Source organism: Orycteropus afer, unplaced genomic scaffold, assembly GCF_000298275.1.
Source record: "Orycteropus afer afer isolate SDZICR_OR568_19922 unplaced genomic scaffold, OryAfe1.0 scaffold00002, whole genome shotgun sequence".
Taxonomy (NCBI): domain Eukaryota; kingdom Metazoa; phylum Chordata; class Mammalia; order Tubulidentata; family Orycteropodidae; genus Orycteropus; species Orycteropus afer.
Window position 1 is genome coordinate 11,131,515 of NW_006921589.1, and position 19,568 is coordinate 11,151,082.

Genomic DNA, 19,568 nt, shown 5'->3' on the forward strand with positions numbered 1-19,568 from the left:
GCCCTGTGTCACCCAGAAGTCAGCTGTTTGGGTGGGGGGACAGGGAGTGGGCTAGGGCTCCTCTGAACTGTGAGGGAATAAACCATCCTGTGTGCAGGGCTGTCAGGCCTGCAGGGCAGGAGGCTCCGCACACAGGCACGCACACACCCAATGCCTCTGAATCAGAGCGGCTTCTCGGGGTGGTGAGGATGACACAGAGCTGGTGGGGTACCTGCTGGGAAGAGCTTCTGCAGAAGCACAAATATTTTACCTGCCCAGGCTTCCCCCACCCGCACCATCTGGCAGAAAATTTCCAGCCTCCCTCCCCTCTCTACAATGATTCCAGGTGCTTTATCACAGGCTCTCTGTCCTGAATGCTAGTTACTAAATGTAAGGTAAACTGAGGCAGGTGACAGACATGAATATTTCCCAGGCTTTGGATATGAGGTGTCAGGGAGGGGGCAGGAGAACCCAGGAGTCCTACGCTCACAGCCATGAAACCTGCGACCCTCAGCCCACACAGTCCACCCCAGAGCCATGGCTGGGCCCATATGCCTGGCTCCCATGGCCTTTCCAAAACCAGAACGAGGCAGAAAGGTGAAATAGTCGGTGGATGGGCAGATGGGAGGCTGCCAGCTTGAGAGAGTGGGTTGGGGGATGACTGACAGACAAGTCTGAAGGGGGCTGCTGGACCAGTGGGCAGAAGGGCAGTGTGAGGGGCGGTTACCTCTGCTGAAGATGGGGCTCTCATAGGGGATCTTGTTGCGGGTCTCCAGGCTAGAGCAGTTCCAGCGCTGGTCCCGGAACTGGTGCTGGCACTCGTGGATGGCAATCTGGATCCCCTGGATGGCTGAGGCGGCCACGTCGGGATGGCGCACACACACCTCCATCTGCCGCTTGCTCAGGCCTGGCAACGTCAGGCACACGGTGTTGGCATTGAGCACCGGCTCCGGCGGCAGGCGGAGGCCCAGGATGTCATTGGGTGCCGACCTGTAGAGGTGGGTGGTGAGTGGGGGCAGAAGGGCCAAGAGGGAGCGGTGGCAGGCAGAGTTACCTGGCCCCATCCAACAACACGGACGGACACTGCCCAACAGGCCCGTAACCCCACTGTTCCAGCCTCTGCTTCTGAAGGCTGGTCAGCACACCTTGAGAGTGTCTCCTTTCCTTGACTTTCTCACCATCACCCCCTCCAACACAACCTGCTCAGGCACACCCACCCACAGATAAATGTGCAAATGCACACACATCCCAGTGCACACAGCTTTTCCTAAGAGCCTCCCCAGGCCCAGATGCTGTTGTACACAGCATACCCCAGGAGCCCACTCCCAAAGGCATGTTTTCAGACAATTACATTCACAAAGATATACTTCTGCATGATATACACTGTGATGGACACACAAACCCAGGAATACTTACATGTACATTTCATCAGGCATAATTACAGACACACATACGCAATGAAGACACTCACTTCTACACACACACACACACACACACATACAGGCCCGTATTAACCTCCCTTGACCCCCCACCCACCCTCATTCACACAGACGGCTGCCTAACAGCACAGGCTCTCTCCATCTCACACACACACACACACACACACACACAGTGTGAGTGAGTGAGTGAGTGAGCAAGCAAGCGAGTGAGCGAGCACTAGGGCCCTCTGTTCACACTGCAGTCTCTCAGTGACCCTACCTGGGCTGCTCTCCTGAGCTCCCTCCCGCACTCCTTGGGGAGGCGTTGAAGCCTCCTCCTGGACCTGAGGGTGCACTCCCCCAGCATGGCAGGGACTCTGGGCTGGCGCTTGCTCCCACCACACCCCTCCACTCCTAGCTGCCATTACTCTGCTAGACATTGCCCCGCCACCTGGACAGCCCCGTTCTCTGTCACCAGCCCCACTCCCTCCTATGAGAGGACTGTCTCTCCTTCCTTCCTCTCCTTCCTTCCAGCACCAGCACTTCCCTGCCACCCCGACCTTCCCTCCTCCCAGGGCTCCTTGCCCCAACTGGAGCTCCGGAGGCCCCTGCCTCCTCGGGGTCCCAGCTCCCCGGGAGGGCGGGGCATGAGGCGAGGGCTCACCTGGGCACCGTGGCAGCCAGCAGCAGGAGGAACAGAAGCGCGCAGAGTGCGGGCCGCGGCTGGGGCCAGGGTCGGAGCCGCAGCCAGGGCCGAGGGTGGGCGCTGCCCATGGCGCGCGGGCCGGGCCGGGCCAGGGCGTGGGGGGCTCAAAGCCCGGCGGGGCGGGCGAGCCCGGGACGGCGGCGCATGATCGGCCGTGGTCGGGGCGGCTGCGACACCCAGCTTCGACTTGGGTCACGGCTCTGGGAGCAGACGGAGCCCGCTTCCCCGCTCCATAGCGCAGCTCCCCCGGGCACCGCCCTCGGGGGAGGGGGAAGCGGGCGGGCACACTGGGCACCTCCTGGCACAGGGGTCCGGGGGATTTCCCGAGGCCCCCCTGCGACAACTCCCGGTGCCTCTCGAGGGTGAGGGGGGCCCGGAGGTGCAGTGGGCTGGGGACGCCAGGCGGCCTGGCCCTGGACTCAGCACAGCGGCGCCAGCCTCGGCTTCGGAGGGCGAGCACCGCGGGCTTGGGTGAGGGGGCGGGGGCTGCGCGGTCTGTACCCTGCCCCACGGGCCCGGAGACTGAGTGACTGTCCCGGCCCGAGGAGCTCTGCCGCCGCCCCCCCCAACTTAGAGTCTCAGGCTCTACCCCACGTGACGTCACGGCGAGGGGTGGAGGAGTGTACGTGTCCCGAGGCCACTGCGTCCGCTCAGGACTGGGGGTGCGAGCGGCCGAGGAGAGGACCGGGGACGGGGGCGGGGGGGAGGAGCGGAGAGGTATTGGGGTTCGTGGGCGTCTGCATGGCGTTGTGCAGATGGGAAGTGTGTGTCACTGCGCAGTGTTGTGTACCTGGCTGAGACGCAGTTGTCAGGGTGCCCCCCCCCCCAGTATATACACCTGCAGGGGCCGAGGGGACTGGCCTCTGCTCCTCTGCTGTGCTTCCTTCGTCTCAGGAGGGACTTCCCAGCACCTTCTCAGGAGGCAGGTGTGAGGTTCTAGGAAGGAGCCCGGCAGCCCCTGTGTGACCTCTTTCCTGTGTGACCTTCAGCAGGTGGCTCCCGCTTGGTTTGCGGAGCTAGGTCTACTCCCTTCGAAATGAAGTGAATGAGGCCCCCTCACCTAGTCCCAGGAGCCTGGGGAGAACCCGACCGAGGTCCAGTAAATAAATGCCTGTTGGGAAGAGAGCACCCAGGCAGTGGTGCAGCAGAGGGGAGAAGTGTTGGAGAGCCCGTTTAGTCCTGGGAGAGGGCTTCCAGTTAATGTCATTAAGGCCTCTTTTATTTCCCAAGAAAATATTGAGACTCAGAGAGGGTCATGATTTACTCAAGGTCACACACCAAGTTCATGGATGGACCCAAACCAGGTCCCAACTCCCAGCCCAGCAGCAAACAGGGGCAGCAGCCCCAAAGCTGAGTACTGTTTGCCCAAGCCCTGGATGCTCTGGGTCCCTGCCCTGCCCCCACCTGCACATGGTTCCCTGTATGCTCCCCCAAAACCCAGACCCACTCCTCCCTAGGATCCCTTCCTGTCCCCCCCCCCCAGCTCAACCCGGATAAGTGTGCAGAGTGTGACGGCCAGAAGGCTGGTGGAGAGAGGTTCTCACTTCTTTCTGGTTCTAACATGGGCCCTGAGAGTGAATCCTGACCCTGCTGTGGCCTCAGCATCCCTCTCTGTAAAATGGGCACAAGACCACCACTCACAGACACAGACACACACTCAGCCCCACTGCCCCTTCTTTCTGCAGAGAGCCCCTCCTGACTTGGAGAAAGAACTACCCAAACCTCTGAGCTCAGAGACAAAAGGGGCCCATTCCTGGAATTGCCCTTCCCTGAGGGACTGGAGGGGAGGGCCCCCTACTGTCAGGTGGTGGTGGGGTGGCCTGAGCTATGGGCAGGCTGACAGAGTCCTCCCCCTCCCTTCCCCCATCTCTGCCAGCAGCCTCCGCAGCTGTCAGGAATTAAGGGCTTGAGGCTGCTGGGGGTGTGGGGGGGACAGTGAGGGGAGTAGTCTGGCTGGACAGCAGGAAAACAGCCGGGGGCAGGAAGCAGTCTGCGTCAGCCAGAACCTTGTCTGACCCCGCCGCCCTCCTGCCCCCTAACTCTCTTCCACCATAGTGCAGAAGCAGGGACCGCTTGGGACTAGAGTCTTAGGGATGGGCCAGGTGGGGGGACAGGGCTGGATGACGCTCAACAAAGGAGGCATGAGCCCAGGGCAGAAGAAGGCACCAGCAGGGACAAGCCAGGCTGGAGAGTTATGTTCCCACTGGCTGTTGGGGAAACTGAGACTCAACGACTCAGCGTAACACAGAAACAGGCCCATAGCCTGACACCAGCATATCCCATGCTTGGTGCAGCACAGAGCTCCTGGGCAGAGCATTGTGGGGACGCAGCAGGCCCCGCACCTCTGGGTCAGCCTTTCCAGGGCCAAGACCTGGGGACCGGCATTTCTAACCAGTATTCCCAGTGATGTCGGGGCGGCGCTCCTGCTTGAGCAGGTTGCGTTTTCCCTTTGCACTGCCTCTGACGATGAAGTGTCTCTTGGCTCTCTACCCTCCACTGTTGGTGAACTACAGAGGTGCCAAGGAGCGAGGAAGAGGCTTCCTTTGAAAACTCTAGAGGGCACGTGGCTCCCCAAGGCTTGTGCTCTGGCACAGTCCTGGCCTGATGTCTCCAGTGTCCCAGTCTGGAAATTTCTCCTCAGTCCAGGGAGGAGAGAGTGTGTAGGCACCGGGACTTGGCATGGGAGTAGATGAGGTCCAGAGAGTGTCTGTAGCTGGGACCCCCAGCCCCACATGACCCATGCCATGGCCAAGCCCCTATCAGCTGCCTCCAGGCCCCACCCTGGCCCTGCCCTGGGCCCTGGCCCTCAGCCCAGCCCCAGCCCCCGCAGCCGCTGCCTGAGACCACAATTACAGGGGCCACTAGGGGTGGGAGAGAGCACCAGGGATGAAAGGCAGCTCAGAGAATGGTTCCAGCTGTGGAGGCTCTGGGGGAGGTTACAGGAGGGGATGGCTGGGGAAGGCACCAGGGTGAGAACAGGTGGGACCCTCCCAGCCCAGCCCAGCCCAGCCTCGACCCTGACACTCACCTGGAGAAGTTTGTCCTGATAAAGAATAGAATGAAGGGCCCCCACCCAGCACATATTTTTGGAGGGGTTGGGTCTTCGTCCTGTTGCCCAGGCTTTAGGGACTACTGCCCCTCAGCAAGGTAAGGAGACTAGCCTACTACTTCAGTCTCCCCAAACTCCTGATATGTTCGACCACTGAAGACAAGAGGAAAGGTTCCTGAGCCCTCAGCCTGGCCTCCCCACCCATCTGCCTGCGTTCCAGCTGTTCCTGATGTGGTCATGCACACATCTGGGGCACCTCTGTGTCCCCATCTCCCCAGTCCCACATGTCCCCCACTACTGCCAGTGGGGGGACCTTGATGGCTCAGACTGCCCAGGGGCTGAGCAGCTGGGTGAGCAAAGAGGGGGGTGGAGATGGAGACACTTCTGAACTCCTCTTCCAGCCCCCTTCCCAGGCCCCCAGGCCTCAGGGCAAGAGTGTAGCACCACCTCTGAGCTTAAACAGGACCAGGCCAGTGGTCAACATATTGGTGCCTCCTGGGCCGACACGTTTGCCTGTCACCCTTCACAGAAGGCAGTCTCCCCGCCCCGTGGGCTCTGCCATTGAAGATGGACAACTAACATGGGACTGGCTGTTCACAAATTCTCTACACATATACTAAGAGGCTACCAGGCTACCAGGCACCCACGTTTCATAATAGGGAAACTGAGGCTCAAAGAGATTAAGTGATCAAGTTCAAGCAAATCAGGCCTCTTTTCACTGTACCATGCCCTTCCTCTGAGTTCCTTGTGAGGTTGGTGTTGGTACATGCCACCGCCTCAGTTTCCCTTTCTGGCATGGTAGAGGAGGGAGTCCAGCGCGAGAGGCCCCAACGCGCGTGCACACACACAGAACCTGACACTTAGCGGCTGGGAGGCAGGTATTCCAATCCTAGGCCTGGGCCAGCGCCGACGTCTCAGTCGGGAACGCTAAAAGCCTGACCCAAGCTGTCCACAGGCCTCCCGGCTTCCCTCGGTCCTGCCCTCTCCCGCCGGCCGTTCTCAGAGTTCCCCAGATGTCCGGCAGGTTCCGCTGCTTCCTGTTAATAGTCAAGATGGGCTGTGCACGCCCCCTGGTGGTCAATGGGAGACACGCGGGCGATGATAATGAAAAGTATTGTCACCCAGGGCATAGTTCTGAAAGGAGACTTGGTGGCGCGCTGATTAAAGTGCTCAGCTGCGAACAGAAGGGTGAGTGATTCGAGCCCACCAGCTTCTCTGTGGGAAAAGGAAGTGGCAATCTTCCATAAAGACCACAGCCTCAAAAACCCTATAGGGCAGTTCTACACTGAGTCGGAATCCACGTGAAGGCAATGGTGGTGGTGGTGGTGGTGGTGGTGGTGGACAGAGTTGTGGAGAAGGCAGGGCCGTAGGTACAAATCTTGCCCTCAGGGAGCTTAATTTCTCCTACATGTGGCCTGCGATGCCAGTTTCACTCTCCCTCTTGGTAATCCAACATGGCCCCTTTGGGCTACAGAAACTCTGACCCCAAATTCTATGAGTTTCCTACAGCTCCTGCATTTGGTCTGAGCTCTGGCACTTGGTAGGAAGGGTGCCCCAGATTCCTCTACCTTCCCACTGTAGCCTGACCCCCCTCCTCACACATGCCTCACTATGGGACCCCAACATGGCTAGGTCACAAAGGTAGATGTACTGTAGTGAGCTCTGGAAGCCATAGTCAGAGCCTGCCACACAGGATGGGTCCCCTTCTGTTTCATTTGAAGACCTTGCCCTCCTCCCTGTGGCCCCGCTCCAGGAGGTCCTGAGGAGTGGGGGCTGCTGATCCCAGTCATGGTTGTGCATCTCCGTGGACACCATTGTTATTCCAAGCATAAGCAAGTGGCCAAGCTAGACCAGAGCCTTCCTTGGGACTTGTGCTGGAGATAACTGGAATGGCCATTCTTCCTTTCGGGTTGCTGGTTTTAAGAATGGAAGTATAAGGCTGCCGTATGGGAAAAGTCTGCAGCAGGAGAGAATGAGGACAGCATGCAAAGAGGGGCAGAGATAAGCAGAAACAATAGGTATGGGGTTAGGGAGAGAGAGAGAGAGAGAGAGAGCACTCGCTATGACAGCAATAGAGCCCCTGCGTTCACCTATGCCTGAGTTCAGACTTATGCCTGGACTTCCCTGGTTTACCCCACTGCCATGGAGTTGATTCTAACTCATAGAGACCTGTAAGACAGAGTATAACTGCTCCACAGGGTTTCCAAGGCTGTAAATCTTTACAAAAAACAGACTGCCTCATCCTTCTCCCATGGAGCAGCTGGTGGGTTCGTACTGTTAACCTTTTGGTTAGCAACCCAATGGTTCAACAGCAGCACCACTAGAGTTCCTTTCTGTGGTATAAGATTCTGTAATCTGCTTTCAGCCTAAACTGGTTGCTGTGGGATATCTTCATTTGCAATCAAGCCCCGCCCAGTACCCCGCAAGCATCAGCTCTCCATCCTCATTCTCACAGTATCTCTTATTAAACAAAAATCTGACACATAAATTACTATGTGTCAAATGCTGTGCTAAGTGCTCTTCATATCTTTAAAAAAAAAATCCTCAGAGCAATTCTATGAAGGTGTGGGATGGGTTATGATGGCTGCAAGATCTTTGGTCCTCCTTCTATGGAGAGATGGAGTCTATCTTCTCTCCCTTTGAATTTTGGTTGGATCTGTGACTTCTTTCAACCAGTAGAATCTGATGGTGGTGCTAAGTGAATTCCAAGGCTAGACCTTATGGACAAGACATGCAGCTTCTGCCTTCAAGTTTGGCACACCCTTCTTGAAAATCAGCCTATTAAGAAGTCTGACACCCTTGAGGCCACCACACCATGAGGAAGCCAGGCTAGCCACATGGAGAGAAGGAGGCCACCAGAGGAACTTTGGGGTACTGGACATGAGAGCAAAGCCAGCCCAGCCATCAGCGGAATGCAGCCAAGTGACTGGCCTCAGCCAATGCCACAGACAGCAGTAACACTCACCTGAGTTCTAACAAATTCTTGACCTACAGGATCATGAAAAATAATCATTGCTGTTTTAAACTACTTTGAGGTTGTTTATTATACAGCAACTAAAATAGGTGATAGCCCCATCATATAGGTAAAGAAACTGAGGCTAACTTGGCATGTTGTAAATTTCTAAGTAGCAGCAGCTTCAAGCCCAGGGTGCCTGGATCTAGAGCTCATGCTTTGCCCTTACAAAGTATGCCATTACATACTTTGATGGGGGAGTCTTTCCCCACTCTAGGAAAGAAAATTGGGGGTTCTGAATCCCAACTGCAGTAGTTCGGTTTGTATATCAACTTGACTGGGCCTAGTTCAGTGGCTGGGCAGCTGGTAGTAGTTAATCCCCATGAGGAGACTGGCAATCAACTCCATGGTGGGATCTACCACAAGCAGCTGGGTAGCTGCCTTTGGGTATGTGGTCTGTTTCCTGTATATTAGGAGAAGCCTTGGGAATGATCTCTAGCATATGGCATGCTCGGACCCTGCATGTAGCCATGTCATTGCTCAGCAGCCTGCTATGCTCTGCCGACCTTGGGACTTACAGTGGACTTAAGTCAATGGCCTGCCGTGTGGTTTGGTGACATCAGGACTGTGCCTTTTTACTTGTCAACCTTGGGGCTTCTCAGCCTCAGCAGCCAGCAGCTGTCTGAGTGAAGAAATGCCTTTAGCTCCAGTGGGCCGGGAGCAGGAAGCAGAGCTGGACCCCAAGGTTGAGGGGCTTTCACTCAACCCCTAGAGCCTGGCACTTTGAACTTGGACTTAAAGGCTTCAAACTGTAAGAATAAACTCCTGTTTTGTTAAGGCCATCCCATTTGTGGTATATATCTTGTCAGAGCGGCACTAGGGAACCAGAACACCAACCATTGGACCAAGCCCTCCCCTTTATCTCCAGAGGAAGATGGAGACATGAAGCTTCAGCCCCCTGAAATCTGCCCATCTGTCCCTCACCCTCACATCAGTTTCCCAAGAGGAACCAGAGAGAAGGAAATGGGAGTGGGTGCCAAGAGAAATCTTAGGACAATCTCGCTGCCCAAGTATGATTAGAAATGGTCTTCTGGATAGTCTGCATTGTTAACTGAGGTGAAGTTAGTTTTAACTGTAACAAAATCTGGTGTTGGTGATAACATATTTTTATCACATTCTACAGTCTATAAAGCGCTTTGCTTTCATCCTCTGGGCTTGGGTGGCTCTAAAATCTGCCCTTGACAAAGCTTCAGAGGCAGTAGAAAGATAGTGGCTGCCAGGGGTTCAAGGAAGAGGGAGAAGAGATGAGTAAGTAGAGCCCAGGGAACTCTCAGAGCAGTGACATGATTCTGGATGATGTTATGCAGGTGGCCAAGCCCATAGAACTGAACAACACAGAGAGTGGACTCTATTGTAAACTGTGGACTTTCATTAATAATAATGAATCAATATTGGTTCCTTAATTGTACAAACCACCACATCAACACAAGATAAGAAGAGGAGAAAGTGTGTGCAGGTATACTGGAACTCTCTGTTTTTCCTATGCAATTTCTGAACCAAAAACTGCTCTAGAAAAGAAAATCTATGATTTTTTTTTTTTTAAGTCTGCTCTCAGATTCCCTAGGGGACATAGAAGCAGATAGAAGACAGATAAGCCATCTTCTAGACAGAAAGGTGAAGGCTGGTGTGAGACAGAGGCTTTTGGTCCCTTTTCAGGCCCTTCCATTGTCCCCTAAAGGATTGCTAGTTCTTCCTTAGATCACAGACCTAAGTCCTGGAAGTGAACAAGAAGAGGGCCAAAGGAGAGAGAAAGTGTGTTCTGGAGAGCCCAACCTGGCAGGAGAATGATGGGGACCTAGGGTGGTGACCCTGAGATGCTACTGCTACCAAAACCACCTCCTTTCACACACTCCTTCCAGAGGCCACAGGAGACCCAGCTCTCCCCTCAAACTCTGGGCCAGGTTGTATTGGCTTAAATATCTTTATTGATACTAACCTCATCCACCCATTTCATCCCAGCAGTTCTGAGGAGCCCCTCATCCAGAAGCCTAGGGGTTGGCTCTTTGGTTTACACTTGGGGGCGAAGGGGAGGAGGGCTTGGATAGTCTCTCCCAGGAATCCCCAGAGCGCCTCTCAGAGGTCCCTCCAGCGCCCTGAGCCTCGGTGGGTGGTGCGCATCACAAGCTCCGGTCACAGTCTCCAGAGGCCTGGAAGATGACGGACAATCTCAAGGAAAGGCAAGGCACCGGTAGCGCCCTCTGCTGGAGCCCAGATGTCTCTCAGGCACCGAGGGGCTGTGTCCTCGCGATTCGGAGAGCGCCGTCGCGGCGGGTCAGAGACAGAGGCTGAGCTCTTTGCGCACGCGGCAGCGGTGGCACTGGACGACGCAGCACCAGTGGAAGCGGCACAGGCAGTTCTCCTCGAGCTGCACGCTCTCCTGGCGGTGCCCGCGGCCGCAGCACAGCAGGTCGCAGCCGCTGAGGTCCAGGGCGCTGCTGTTGCAGGCGCGGCCGCGCGTGCCTGGCGAACCGGTGCGCCGGTTGGGAGCGCAGAAGTCTGGCGAGTCGGCGGCGTAGAGAAGGTCGGCGCGGCCGGGAGGCTTGAGCGTGCGCACGGCTGGCAGCAGGGCCTTGCCGTCGTTGGTGCCCATGACGCGTGAGGCGCCGTGGAATCGCTCCAGCAGCCGCGCGCCCACCTCGCGGAACGGTGGCAGCTTCTGCCAACAGGTGCGCAGCGCGCAAGAGCCGGACAGTCCGTGGCACTTGCACTCGGTGCGTGTGTGGCTCCGCACCGCCTACGAGGAGCAGAGAAGGAGGCGGATGGGGACAGATGGGAGGGCGCCGGGCGGCGAAAGGCGCAGAAGATGGGAAGAAGATAAGAACGGAGAGAGGAAAGTGGACAGGAGAAAGAAAGGAGGGGACCAAAAAAGAAGAGCGCATGACGAGGAAGCGGAGATCCAGGGCAGGACAGGCCAGAGAGAAGGAGAAAGAGTGATGACGAGGGAGGAGTGAAGGTGAAGTTGCAGGGACAGTACGTGGTGCAGAGATTCCAGGACCCAAAGCCAGGCGTTGGGAAGAAAGCAGAAAGGATGGCAGGGGTGAGATTCTCCCTGGAGGAGTCAGAGGGGGCAGCTGTTGCGGCCCAGCCCTCCTGCCAGCCCAGCCCCCTTGTTCCCGCCCGAAGAGCTAGCCGCCTGGACGTCTGTCTCTGCCACTCCCCCCCCCCCCCCCCCGCAACCCTTTCCTATAGGTGTGCGGGCCTGCCCAGACATTCCTCATTGGCCCCCTTTCCCTGCCTGCCCGCGGCCTCAGGCCCAAGTCTTGGAGCACACAGGATATGTGTGTGAGGGTGCCCCTAGAGCATCCTAGCACTGAGGCGTAGGGTGCAGGAGGGCCCCCTGCAAACGCACGACTAAGAAGAGAACCCAGGAGTCCTGCTTCTTATTTTCTTTTTTGTGTCTGAAGCTGGGGGGCTAAAAGCCACACTCATTAGAGATTTATGGGGTCAGATGACCCAGAGAGATGCTCTCCGGAAGCTGTCTCCAGAGGCCAACCTGATCTACAGACTTGTGTATACCTCTGCCCACTCCCAGGCCCTCCACCCTGCAACCACCTAGCCCAGGCGCTTCTCACCCTGAAACGAGAGTTCTTGGGCCCTCCTCATTGGGGGAGGGGAGGCAGCCAGGTTTTGGACTGGAGAAGCCAGGTCTGGTGCTGCTGGGCAGCCAGGGGGCAAGTGCCAAACACATCACAGCTTCCCAGGCTCCCCCAACCCTCCCTACTTCCCTACCTCCCCCAGGTCTACTCTCTGTCTACTCTCTACTCATGGTCCCCCACTCCTTTCCAAGAGCTTTGCCCCCTCACACCTGTTCTAGTCCCTTTCTCAGACCCCTTCACTTCTCCCCTCCCAACCCCCAATCCTCTGCTTCACCTGCCAGCCTTCTTCTCATCCCTGGTCTTGCCTCCTTTCTCTGAGTTCAAACCCACCAGCCACTCCTCGGAAGAAAGGTTGGGCGATCTTACTTCCGTGATGATACTGCCTCAGCGATCCAAGGAGGGGTCACTATGAGTCGAGTCCGACTCAATGGCACATAACAGCAACAACAGGGCACCCAGAGCTCTACCCACCCTCAGCCTTGCTCACCTGTGCTGTCTCAGAGGTCTGCCCTCCCCACTCTGGGGCCCTAAAGGTCCTGTGTCCCTCCCCCCCCCACCGCCCACTGTAGCACAGCTCCAGGACTCCCAAGTGACTGTCTCTTGTAGAGAGCTCTTGTAGAGAGCCACCTCACTCCTCCCAAACGAGCACCACCAACGTGCCAGCAAGTCTTCCCAGCGTCCCCTTCACTTATGTTCCCTCCCCACACTCATCAACATACTCCCAGAACCTCATCCACACTCGGATACCCACACTTTCTCACCCACTTCTCAAACCCACTCTTCCACACTCCGCACTCGCCCGCGTGCTCGCACCCAGCCGCCCGCACAATGCTGTCTGCACCGCATTCCACCCTGTCCCCCTGCCCTCACCAGCCGGCCCGCCTCGTTGTTGTGCAGCTGCACGAGCGCACGGATGTCTCCGCGTCCCCGCTTGTGCTGCGCGTCCATAAAGAGCCTCGACTTCTCATCCCCGAAGTCCACGTCGTCGCCGCAGCCTCCCCACTCCCAGGCGGCGCTGCCGTCGGGAGAGACCGCAGGACCCGGCGGCCCAGGGGTGCCCAGCAGGCTGGGGGGCCGAGGCGGGGCGCGCCCGCGGGGCGCCTGGCAGCCACACTGCAGTAGCTCACCCATGGAGCAGGCCTGCGTGACCGCGTGGCTGGCGCCAGCCGCGGTGATAGCGAACACGAAGGCCGTCTCCCGGATGTCTGCGGGTGCAGGGATGGGCGTCAGCGGGGCAGGACCAGGGCTGGGTGGTGGGGCCCTTCTGTGGACGGGGCAGGATGGATGGCGCAGGGTGGTGAGGGGCCAGGGAGACAGGGTCAGAGGAGGGTGCAGAGGCCTGAGAGGGCCAGGGTGCCCCAGACCGCCCCCTGTCGTCAGCCCCCCGTGGGCAGAAGGCAGCCTCCTGGGAGACCGCTCCCCACTGACCCTGTTGCAGGATGCGCCCGAAGGCCTTGCTGTGGCTGGAGCAGTTCCAGCGGCGGAAGCGGAATTGAAACTGGCACTCTCGCACCCCGAGCCGGGCGCCACGGGCCAGCTCGGCCACCACTTCCGGCTCTGCCTGGCACAACTCGGCCTGCCTCCCCGCCAGTCGCCGAGCCTTCCGGCAGATGCTGATAGGATCCATAACCAACGGGCTGCCCACGGCCCTGGGAGGCAGAGAACACAGTCAGGGGTGTAGCTGGAATAAGGGCCTGGATTTTGATCTTTTCTCTGCCACTGGCATGGGAGGTGGGTCTAAGAGGTCTCCCAGCCACAGCCCTGAGATGTTTGTCCGGGTGGGCAGAGATGGCAGTCAAGAGCAGCCAAGAGCTGATACACTCACCTCTCAACTGAGATTGAAATTTTCCTGTCTGGCTCTCTTACCAGTCCACGTCTGTATCACCTCTTAACTAGATTCTAGACTGGAAATTTCTGTAGAACAAGAGTTCAGTCTTATCTTTCTGGACACTGAATCTGCACACCTTCATTGACAATTCCTTATAGGAATCTGACTCCAGGTGAAGGTAGCTAGTACTAGGGAGGACGAGGTTAAAAGTCAACATGTCTAGCCCAAAAGAGAGACAAGGAAGACATTAGCAGAAGGAAGGTCAAGAAGGCTGTGAAAGAGAAGAAAGCATGTGCCATAAAGAGACACCAAAAACGTAGGCAGGGTCAGAAGAGGCTCCAGTCTCAGTGAATTGCGAGCTGGGCAAGAACGAGCTGAATCTCATTGATGCTAGAAAGGCAGGAACAAGTCCAAGGAGGTGGAAAGCCTCACATTGCTGGGAGCTTTGGGAAGGCTTCCTTAGTTGCTTTTGGCCAGAGCCCCAGACTCAGAACTGACTTCCACAGCTAAAAGAGAAAAAGAGGCAAAGGGCGGGAGGAAGAATCTAGAACAAAACCTAAGGGGAGTCACGGAATGCTATGATGGGTAACCCTCTCTCCTTCCACAAAACGGGAAGGCTGGGCTTGGACCTCTGAGGTTGGCCCTCCCACGTGGATAGTCTCTGTTTTCCTGAACTGGACAGTAAGTAAGAGGAAGAAGCTGGGGACTGAGTCTCTGAAGCCCCGTTGTAGAGTAGGTGACACTGAGCCTTCTGCTCCAGAGCAGGATGCAGCAAACCACGCCCTGGGCACTGGGGTGACATCACTGCTAGGGGAAGAGATACATACTGTTTGGCCCGGTTGGTAAAGACCTCATGGGAAGCTCACATGCTCTCACAAATCCCTTTGCTCCTGACTTTCAATGCCATTTGGTTCACATACCAGAGCCCTGAAGGTTAAGCCTGCTAGGTATTCACACCTGGGTGGAACCACTTTAATCAGATTCCCTTATTTGAACACTTCCCTGAGATCCCTGTCTTCTAGGAATGAGTGAGCACAGGAGCCAAGGGTAGTTTGAAACCATCCATAAATTCTGCAGAGGGCAGAAGAGGATTCTGGGTAGGGAGAGGTGGGAACAAGAGATAGAAAATGTCCAGGAAAATGGTACTAGATGGGGCCAAGGTCAAGGTGGCTTACTTTTCCAGTTTGCCTTAGTGCATATCCATCCCACTGTCCCCGTTTGCTGCCCAGGTACCGGCTGCCCAGGCATGTTCTAGCTCCACAATGAGATGAAATAGTCTTAAACAGTAACAAGAGGGATTTGAGTCTTAAGTAGACCTTCTCAACAGTAAAGCATGAGATAATTGAAGAAGTGGCTTGGGAAGGTATGTAATCTCAATCCTTTAAAGTCTCCTAATATTAACACAGAGTAGTGCCTAAGGCACTTGACTGCTAACCAGAAGGCTGGCGGTTCAAACCCACCAGCCACTCCTCGGAAGGAAGATGGGGAAATCTACTTCCGTAGTGATACTGCCTCGGAAACCCAAGGAGGGGTCGCTGAGCGGGGTCCGACTCGATGGCACATAACAACAACAACAACAATATTAACACACACATACACCCTATCAGGTCACTGTCATCACCCCTGCTCAAGTATTCCAATAGCCAAGGGTCTCTCCTCTGTGGAGAGCTTCCTTTTATTATACTTAGGAGTCTCTTCAAGTGCTGGATTTCAACCCTAACCTGGGAAGTCCCAACCCATTCCTAACCCTACAAAAATGATAGACGAACAGTGGGGAGTCAGCCAAGGGCAGGCCAAGGATAAGGCAGTCCAAGCTGGTTCCCAACAGTCCAGTGACATTCAAAGGTTGACAATTGATCTCTCTCTGTGTCTATGCATACACACACACACACACACACATATACACATGTATAGATAATACATACATATATATATGGATACACATAGATATATACATATATATGGAGAATATGTCTTTATATATGTATGTATCTGAAGGAGACTGGTTGTGCAGTGATTAAAGTGCTCAGCTGATAACCAAAAGGTTAATGGTTTGAATCCACTAGACACGCTGAGATAGAAAGATGTGGCAGTCTGTTTCCATAAAGATTACAGCCTTGGAAACTGTGTGAAGCAGTTCTATTCTGTCTTATAGGGTTACTATGAGTTGGCAACGGATTTGGTTTTGCTTTTTGTATCTATCTATCTATCTATCTAGATATATAGACACACATAGACTAGATAGATAGACTGATATCTCTGTCTCTAGTCCACCCCCCTCCACCCATCCACCCATTCCACTTCATTACAAAAGGGTTTGCTTCAGCTGCCGACATGGTTGTACAGGGGCATAGGTAAGACTGTAAGTTCAATGAGTGTTGGCACCATCTTATTTTCCTTTGTCTCTTTTGGCAGATTTCTAAGTGCTTAATTCATATTTTCCCCAATTTTTATTATGAAAGCTTTCATGTTATGAATGACTGACGTAATAGTATAGTCGACATCATTTAATACATGTTTTGAATGAGTGAATGAATGAATTCATCTATGACCCATCTAAGAAGTCCTTACTTGAGCCCAGGTTTCTGTCCCCATGTTATTTCATGACTGATTCCTAATTAGTTTCCTTGAACATTTTGTCTTCCTGCATTGGGATTCAGAGTTAGGGAAGAAGACCAGCTGTCTGCAGCTGTCCAGGTCTCTCCCACCACTTGTCTACCTAACTAGAACCCCACCTGAAAGTCAAGGACTCTGCAAACTCTACCCTCCCACTCCCCAAGCCTCTAAGTTCCCTAGTTTCCTCCACTCTGGATAACTCCCTACTTTCCCAAGGTTAACTGGCCTTATCTTTCCAAGGTTACTCTACCCCATCTTTCTCTTCTCCCTTCTCCTCCCCTAGGAAAGCCGGAGTGGGCGAGAACACAGAGGGAGAAAGGCTGAAACCTCTTGACCTTGTCTGGTTCCCAGGGACTAGAGATAGGAGTTTGGAGGGCAGGACCAGGGAGAAAAAGAGAAGAAAGGAGGTGGGCTGGGCCTTCAAGGGGTTGGGGGAGCTGCTCCAGAGCCAGTTCTTGGTTGGGATCTGGCTCCCCAGGCCACTGACTGCCTGGGAACTAGGCTTGTTTACGAGCTGGTCAGGAGGAGGCATGGGCAGTAGTAACAGCCAGAATCCCAAGGGACCAGCTTGCTCCTTGCCCTCCTGTTCTCACTCCCATCCTAAAGTCATAGGAAAGGAAACTCCAGAAGGGGAGGGGCAGTGGGGCGTTGAGCAGGACCCCAAGCCAGAAGCTTCTGACGCTTTCATCAGCTGAGTGAGCTGATCCACTCTGAGCAAGTCAGGTCTCCTTTCTGGGCTTCAGAAAGACGAGGGGTGAGCATGAGAGGCCCTCACATCCTCTCTAATGGCAACATTTGCCTCCACATCAAGAAATAACTCCCCCATCTCCCCCTCTTCCCTTATCCTCCTTTCCCTTTATGTTTCCTTAGGACTCTGCTCTCTGGGCCTCTGAGTCAGCACTGAGTGGGGATCAGCCCAGAGAAAATGTACCCTTTTGGAAGAATGTACATATTTGGGGGAGGGGCATAGTAGTGGTTGTTGTTGTTGTTGTTATGTGCCATCCAGTTGGACCCGACTCATAGCAACCCCTCCTTGGGTTTCCGAGGCAGTATCACTACGGAAGTAGATTGCCCAACCTTCCTTCCGAGGAGTGGCTGGTGGGTTTGAACCGCCAGCCTCCTGGTTAGCAGTCAAGGGCCTTAGGCACTATGCTACCAGAGCTCCACAGTAGTGGTAGGGAATATATAAGTAAAATCTGGGATCCTAATCAAACAACCATTCTTGGGCAGAGAAAAAAATGAGGCTAGTCCTAAAAGACATTAGCATGCAGACAAGAAGGGACAAGCCTAGGGTTGGCCATTCTAACTGGCTTGGCATGTGTGAAGATCTCTCTCCCAGGGACCATGGTTGATGGGAAGGTTGAGGGATCAATAGCAGAGTAGGGTGGCATTAGGAATCGGCCAGTTCCTACGAGACAACATCTGTGGACCTATGCCTTGGAGGCCCAGGATTCTGGCCTAACCTATTTTTCCATCTCTGAGAATGCCAGAGATCATTGAATCTAATCCCACTGCCCCACCCCTGTTTGACAGATGAGTTATATGAGAGAGAAGGTAACTGATCCAGGCCACCCAGTAGAGGGATTCCCATTGCAAGAAAAATGAGGCGAATATTAAAAAAGCCAAATGTAGCTGGAGGGAAAGGACATCAGGTATCAGATGACCTCAGGGGGCTTCACACACCATCCTCCACACAGCCCTTGCTCCCAGCTTGGTTGTAATTCCCCCAGATCACACCGCTGAACTTCTGGACTCAGCCACTCCTTATCCACACCCCTAAACCCATTGCCATCAAGTGGATTCCAACTCATGGTGACCCCATGTGTTATAGAGTACAACTGTTCTATAAGGTTTTCTTGGCTGTAATCTTTCCAGAAGCAGAGCTCCAGACCTATCTTCTGTGGTGTCGCTGGCTATGTTTGAATTGCCAACCTCCAGGTTAGTAGTTGATCACAAAGCATTTGTACCACTTTTGTACCACCAGGCACCTTTCCCCACCTGTGAGTGATCAAACTCTTAACCCAGCTTCTCTCAAGCTCACTTGTGATGTCATGTGCCCTAAGCAGCAGTGTCAGACTACCCAATAAGCAAGTAAGTGCGGGTTTACTTGCTCTTACTAATCTGTAGTGAACAGTTTCACAATTTTTCACCACAGATGTACTGAAACCCATGTGAAACTGTAAGTAAACACAAGTAAGATTGAGTTTACCTTGCTTATTGAGTAATCCGCCCCTGCTAAGGTGTCTTATCTGGGCCCCAGGATCACTGAACTTGCCTACCGCTGTATCACTCCAGGTGTCACTCATCTGGGGAGTTATTGGCTATCCTGTCAACAGTATTAGTTGTTTGTTTTTTCCCCTCTGTTTTCTTGTCTTCCTTACTTCTCCGATTAGATGAGAGCTCGTTAAAGGCATTGACTTCAGGAGGAAGCGTAATATAGCTTATGGAGCACACTCGGAGTTTTTGGTACCCAATAGACTTGGATTTGAATCCAGGCACTGTCATTTGCTTGTTGCGTGATACTGAGCAAGAGCCCTAACGGCCCAGGGGTTAAGGGCTCAGCTGCTGATGGAAAAGTCGCTGGTTTGAACCAACCAGCTACTCTGTGGCAGAAAGATGTAGCAGTCTGCTTCTATAAAAGTTTCCCTTGGAAACCCTAGAGGCAGTTCTACTCTGTCCTTCCTATAGGGTCACAATGAGTTGGAATTGACTGTATGGCAATGGGTTATGCAAGTCCCTAGTACATGAGATTGGCACTCAGTAAGTATTTGCTGAATGAATGATGATTGTTTCAACTGCGAAGTGGAAACAATGATACCTGCCTACTTCCCTGGTTACATGTGCAAAAAGCCTGTCCAGAAAATGGGCCACCACAGTGTTTTTTGTTTTCCCACTCATACCACTTATCCATCTCTTGGGTCTGCATGATGCAGGATAATCAATAGGGATTCCTGACAACATCATTCTTCTCCAGCTCTCCGCCCTTACTTTCTAAGCATGGAACCCTGTGTCATCTCACCCCCAGCAAGGCCTGCCCTTGGACCAAAACACCCTCCCGTCTCCAGTGAGCACTCCAGGATGGATCACAGACCCTTTGACAACCCAGGTGCCCTCTGAAGGGTCTCATAGCCAGCCCCCTCCCTATCTCCCCTCCTCCAAGGTTCCTAGTGTGACCCCCACCTCCCAGGAGCCAGCAGAGGGAGCCCTGAGCCCTGGGGCTGTGGGTGGGGGCTGTGCAGGGGTGGGGGAGGTGGGTGGTGGAGAAGGGGCAGAAAAATGTTGCCTGACGGCTGCTGAGGCGGCTGGGCCCGGGCCTGTGCCCGCCCGCCTGTCCTGTCCTGCTCTGTCTAACTCATAATTACA

General features: G+C 54.6%; 2 protein-coding genes across 2 annotated transcripts in view; both read right to left on the reverse strand.

Moving 5' to 3' along the window:
• The window catches only part of WNT10A (Wnt family member 10A), a 16,688-nt gene extending 14,517 nt beyond the window's left edge, over positions 1-2,171 (reverse strand). The window contains exons 1-2 of the mRNA XM_007959438.2: positions 2,062-2,171; positions 707-969 (exon numbers count right to left, since the gene is read on the reverse strand). Of these exons, the coding sequence (XP_007957629.1) occupies positions 707-969; positions 2,062-2,171 (373 nt within the window). The remainder of the gene's footprint in view (positions 1-706; positions 970-2,061) is intronic.
• Positions 2,172-10,437: 8,266 nt separating this feature from the next.
• WNT6 (Wnt family member 6) overlaps positions 10,438-19,568 on the reverse strand; it is a gene marked incomplete at its 5' end in the record, with an annotated part of 13,835 nt that continues 4,704 nt past the window's right edge. Inside the window, 3 exons of the mRNA XM_007935749.1 lie at positions 10,438-10,899; positions 12,632-12,966; positions 13,190-13,410. Coding sequence (XP_007933940.1) covers positions 10,438-10,899; positions 12,632-12,966; positions 13,190-13,410 — 1,018 coding nt within the window. The remainder of the gene's footprint in view (positions 10,900-12,631; positions 12,967-13,189; positions 13,411-19,568) is intronic.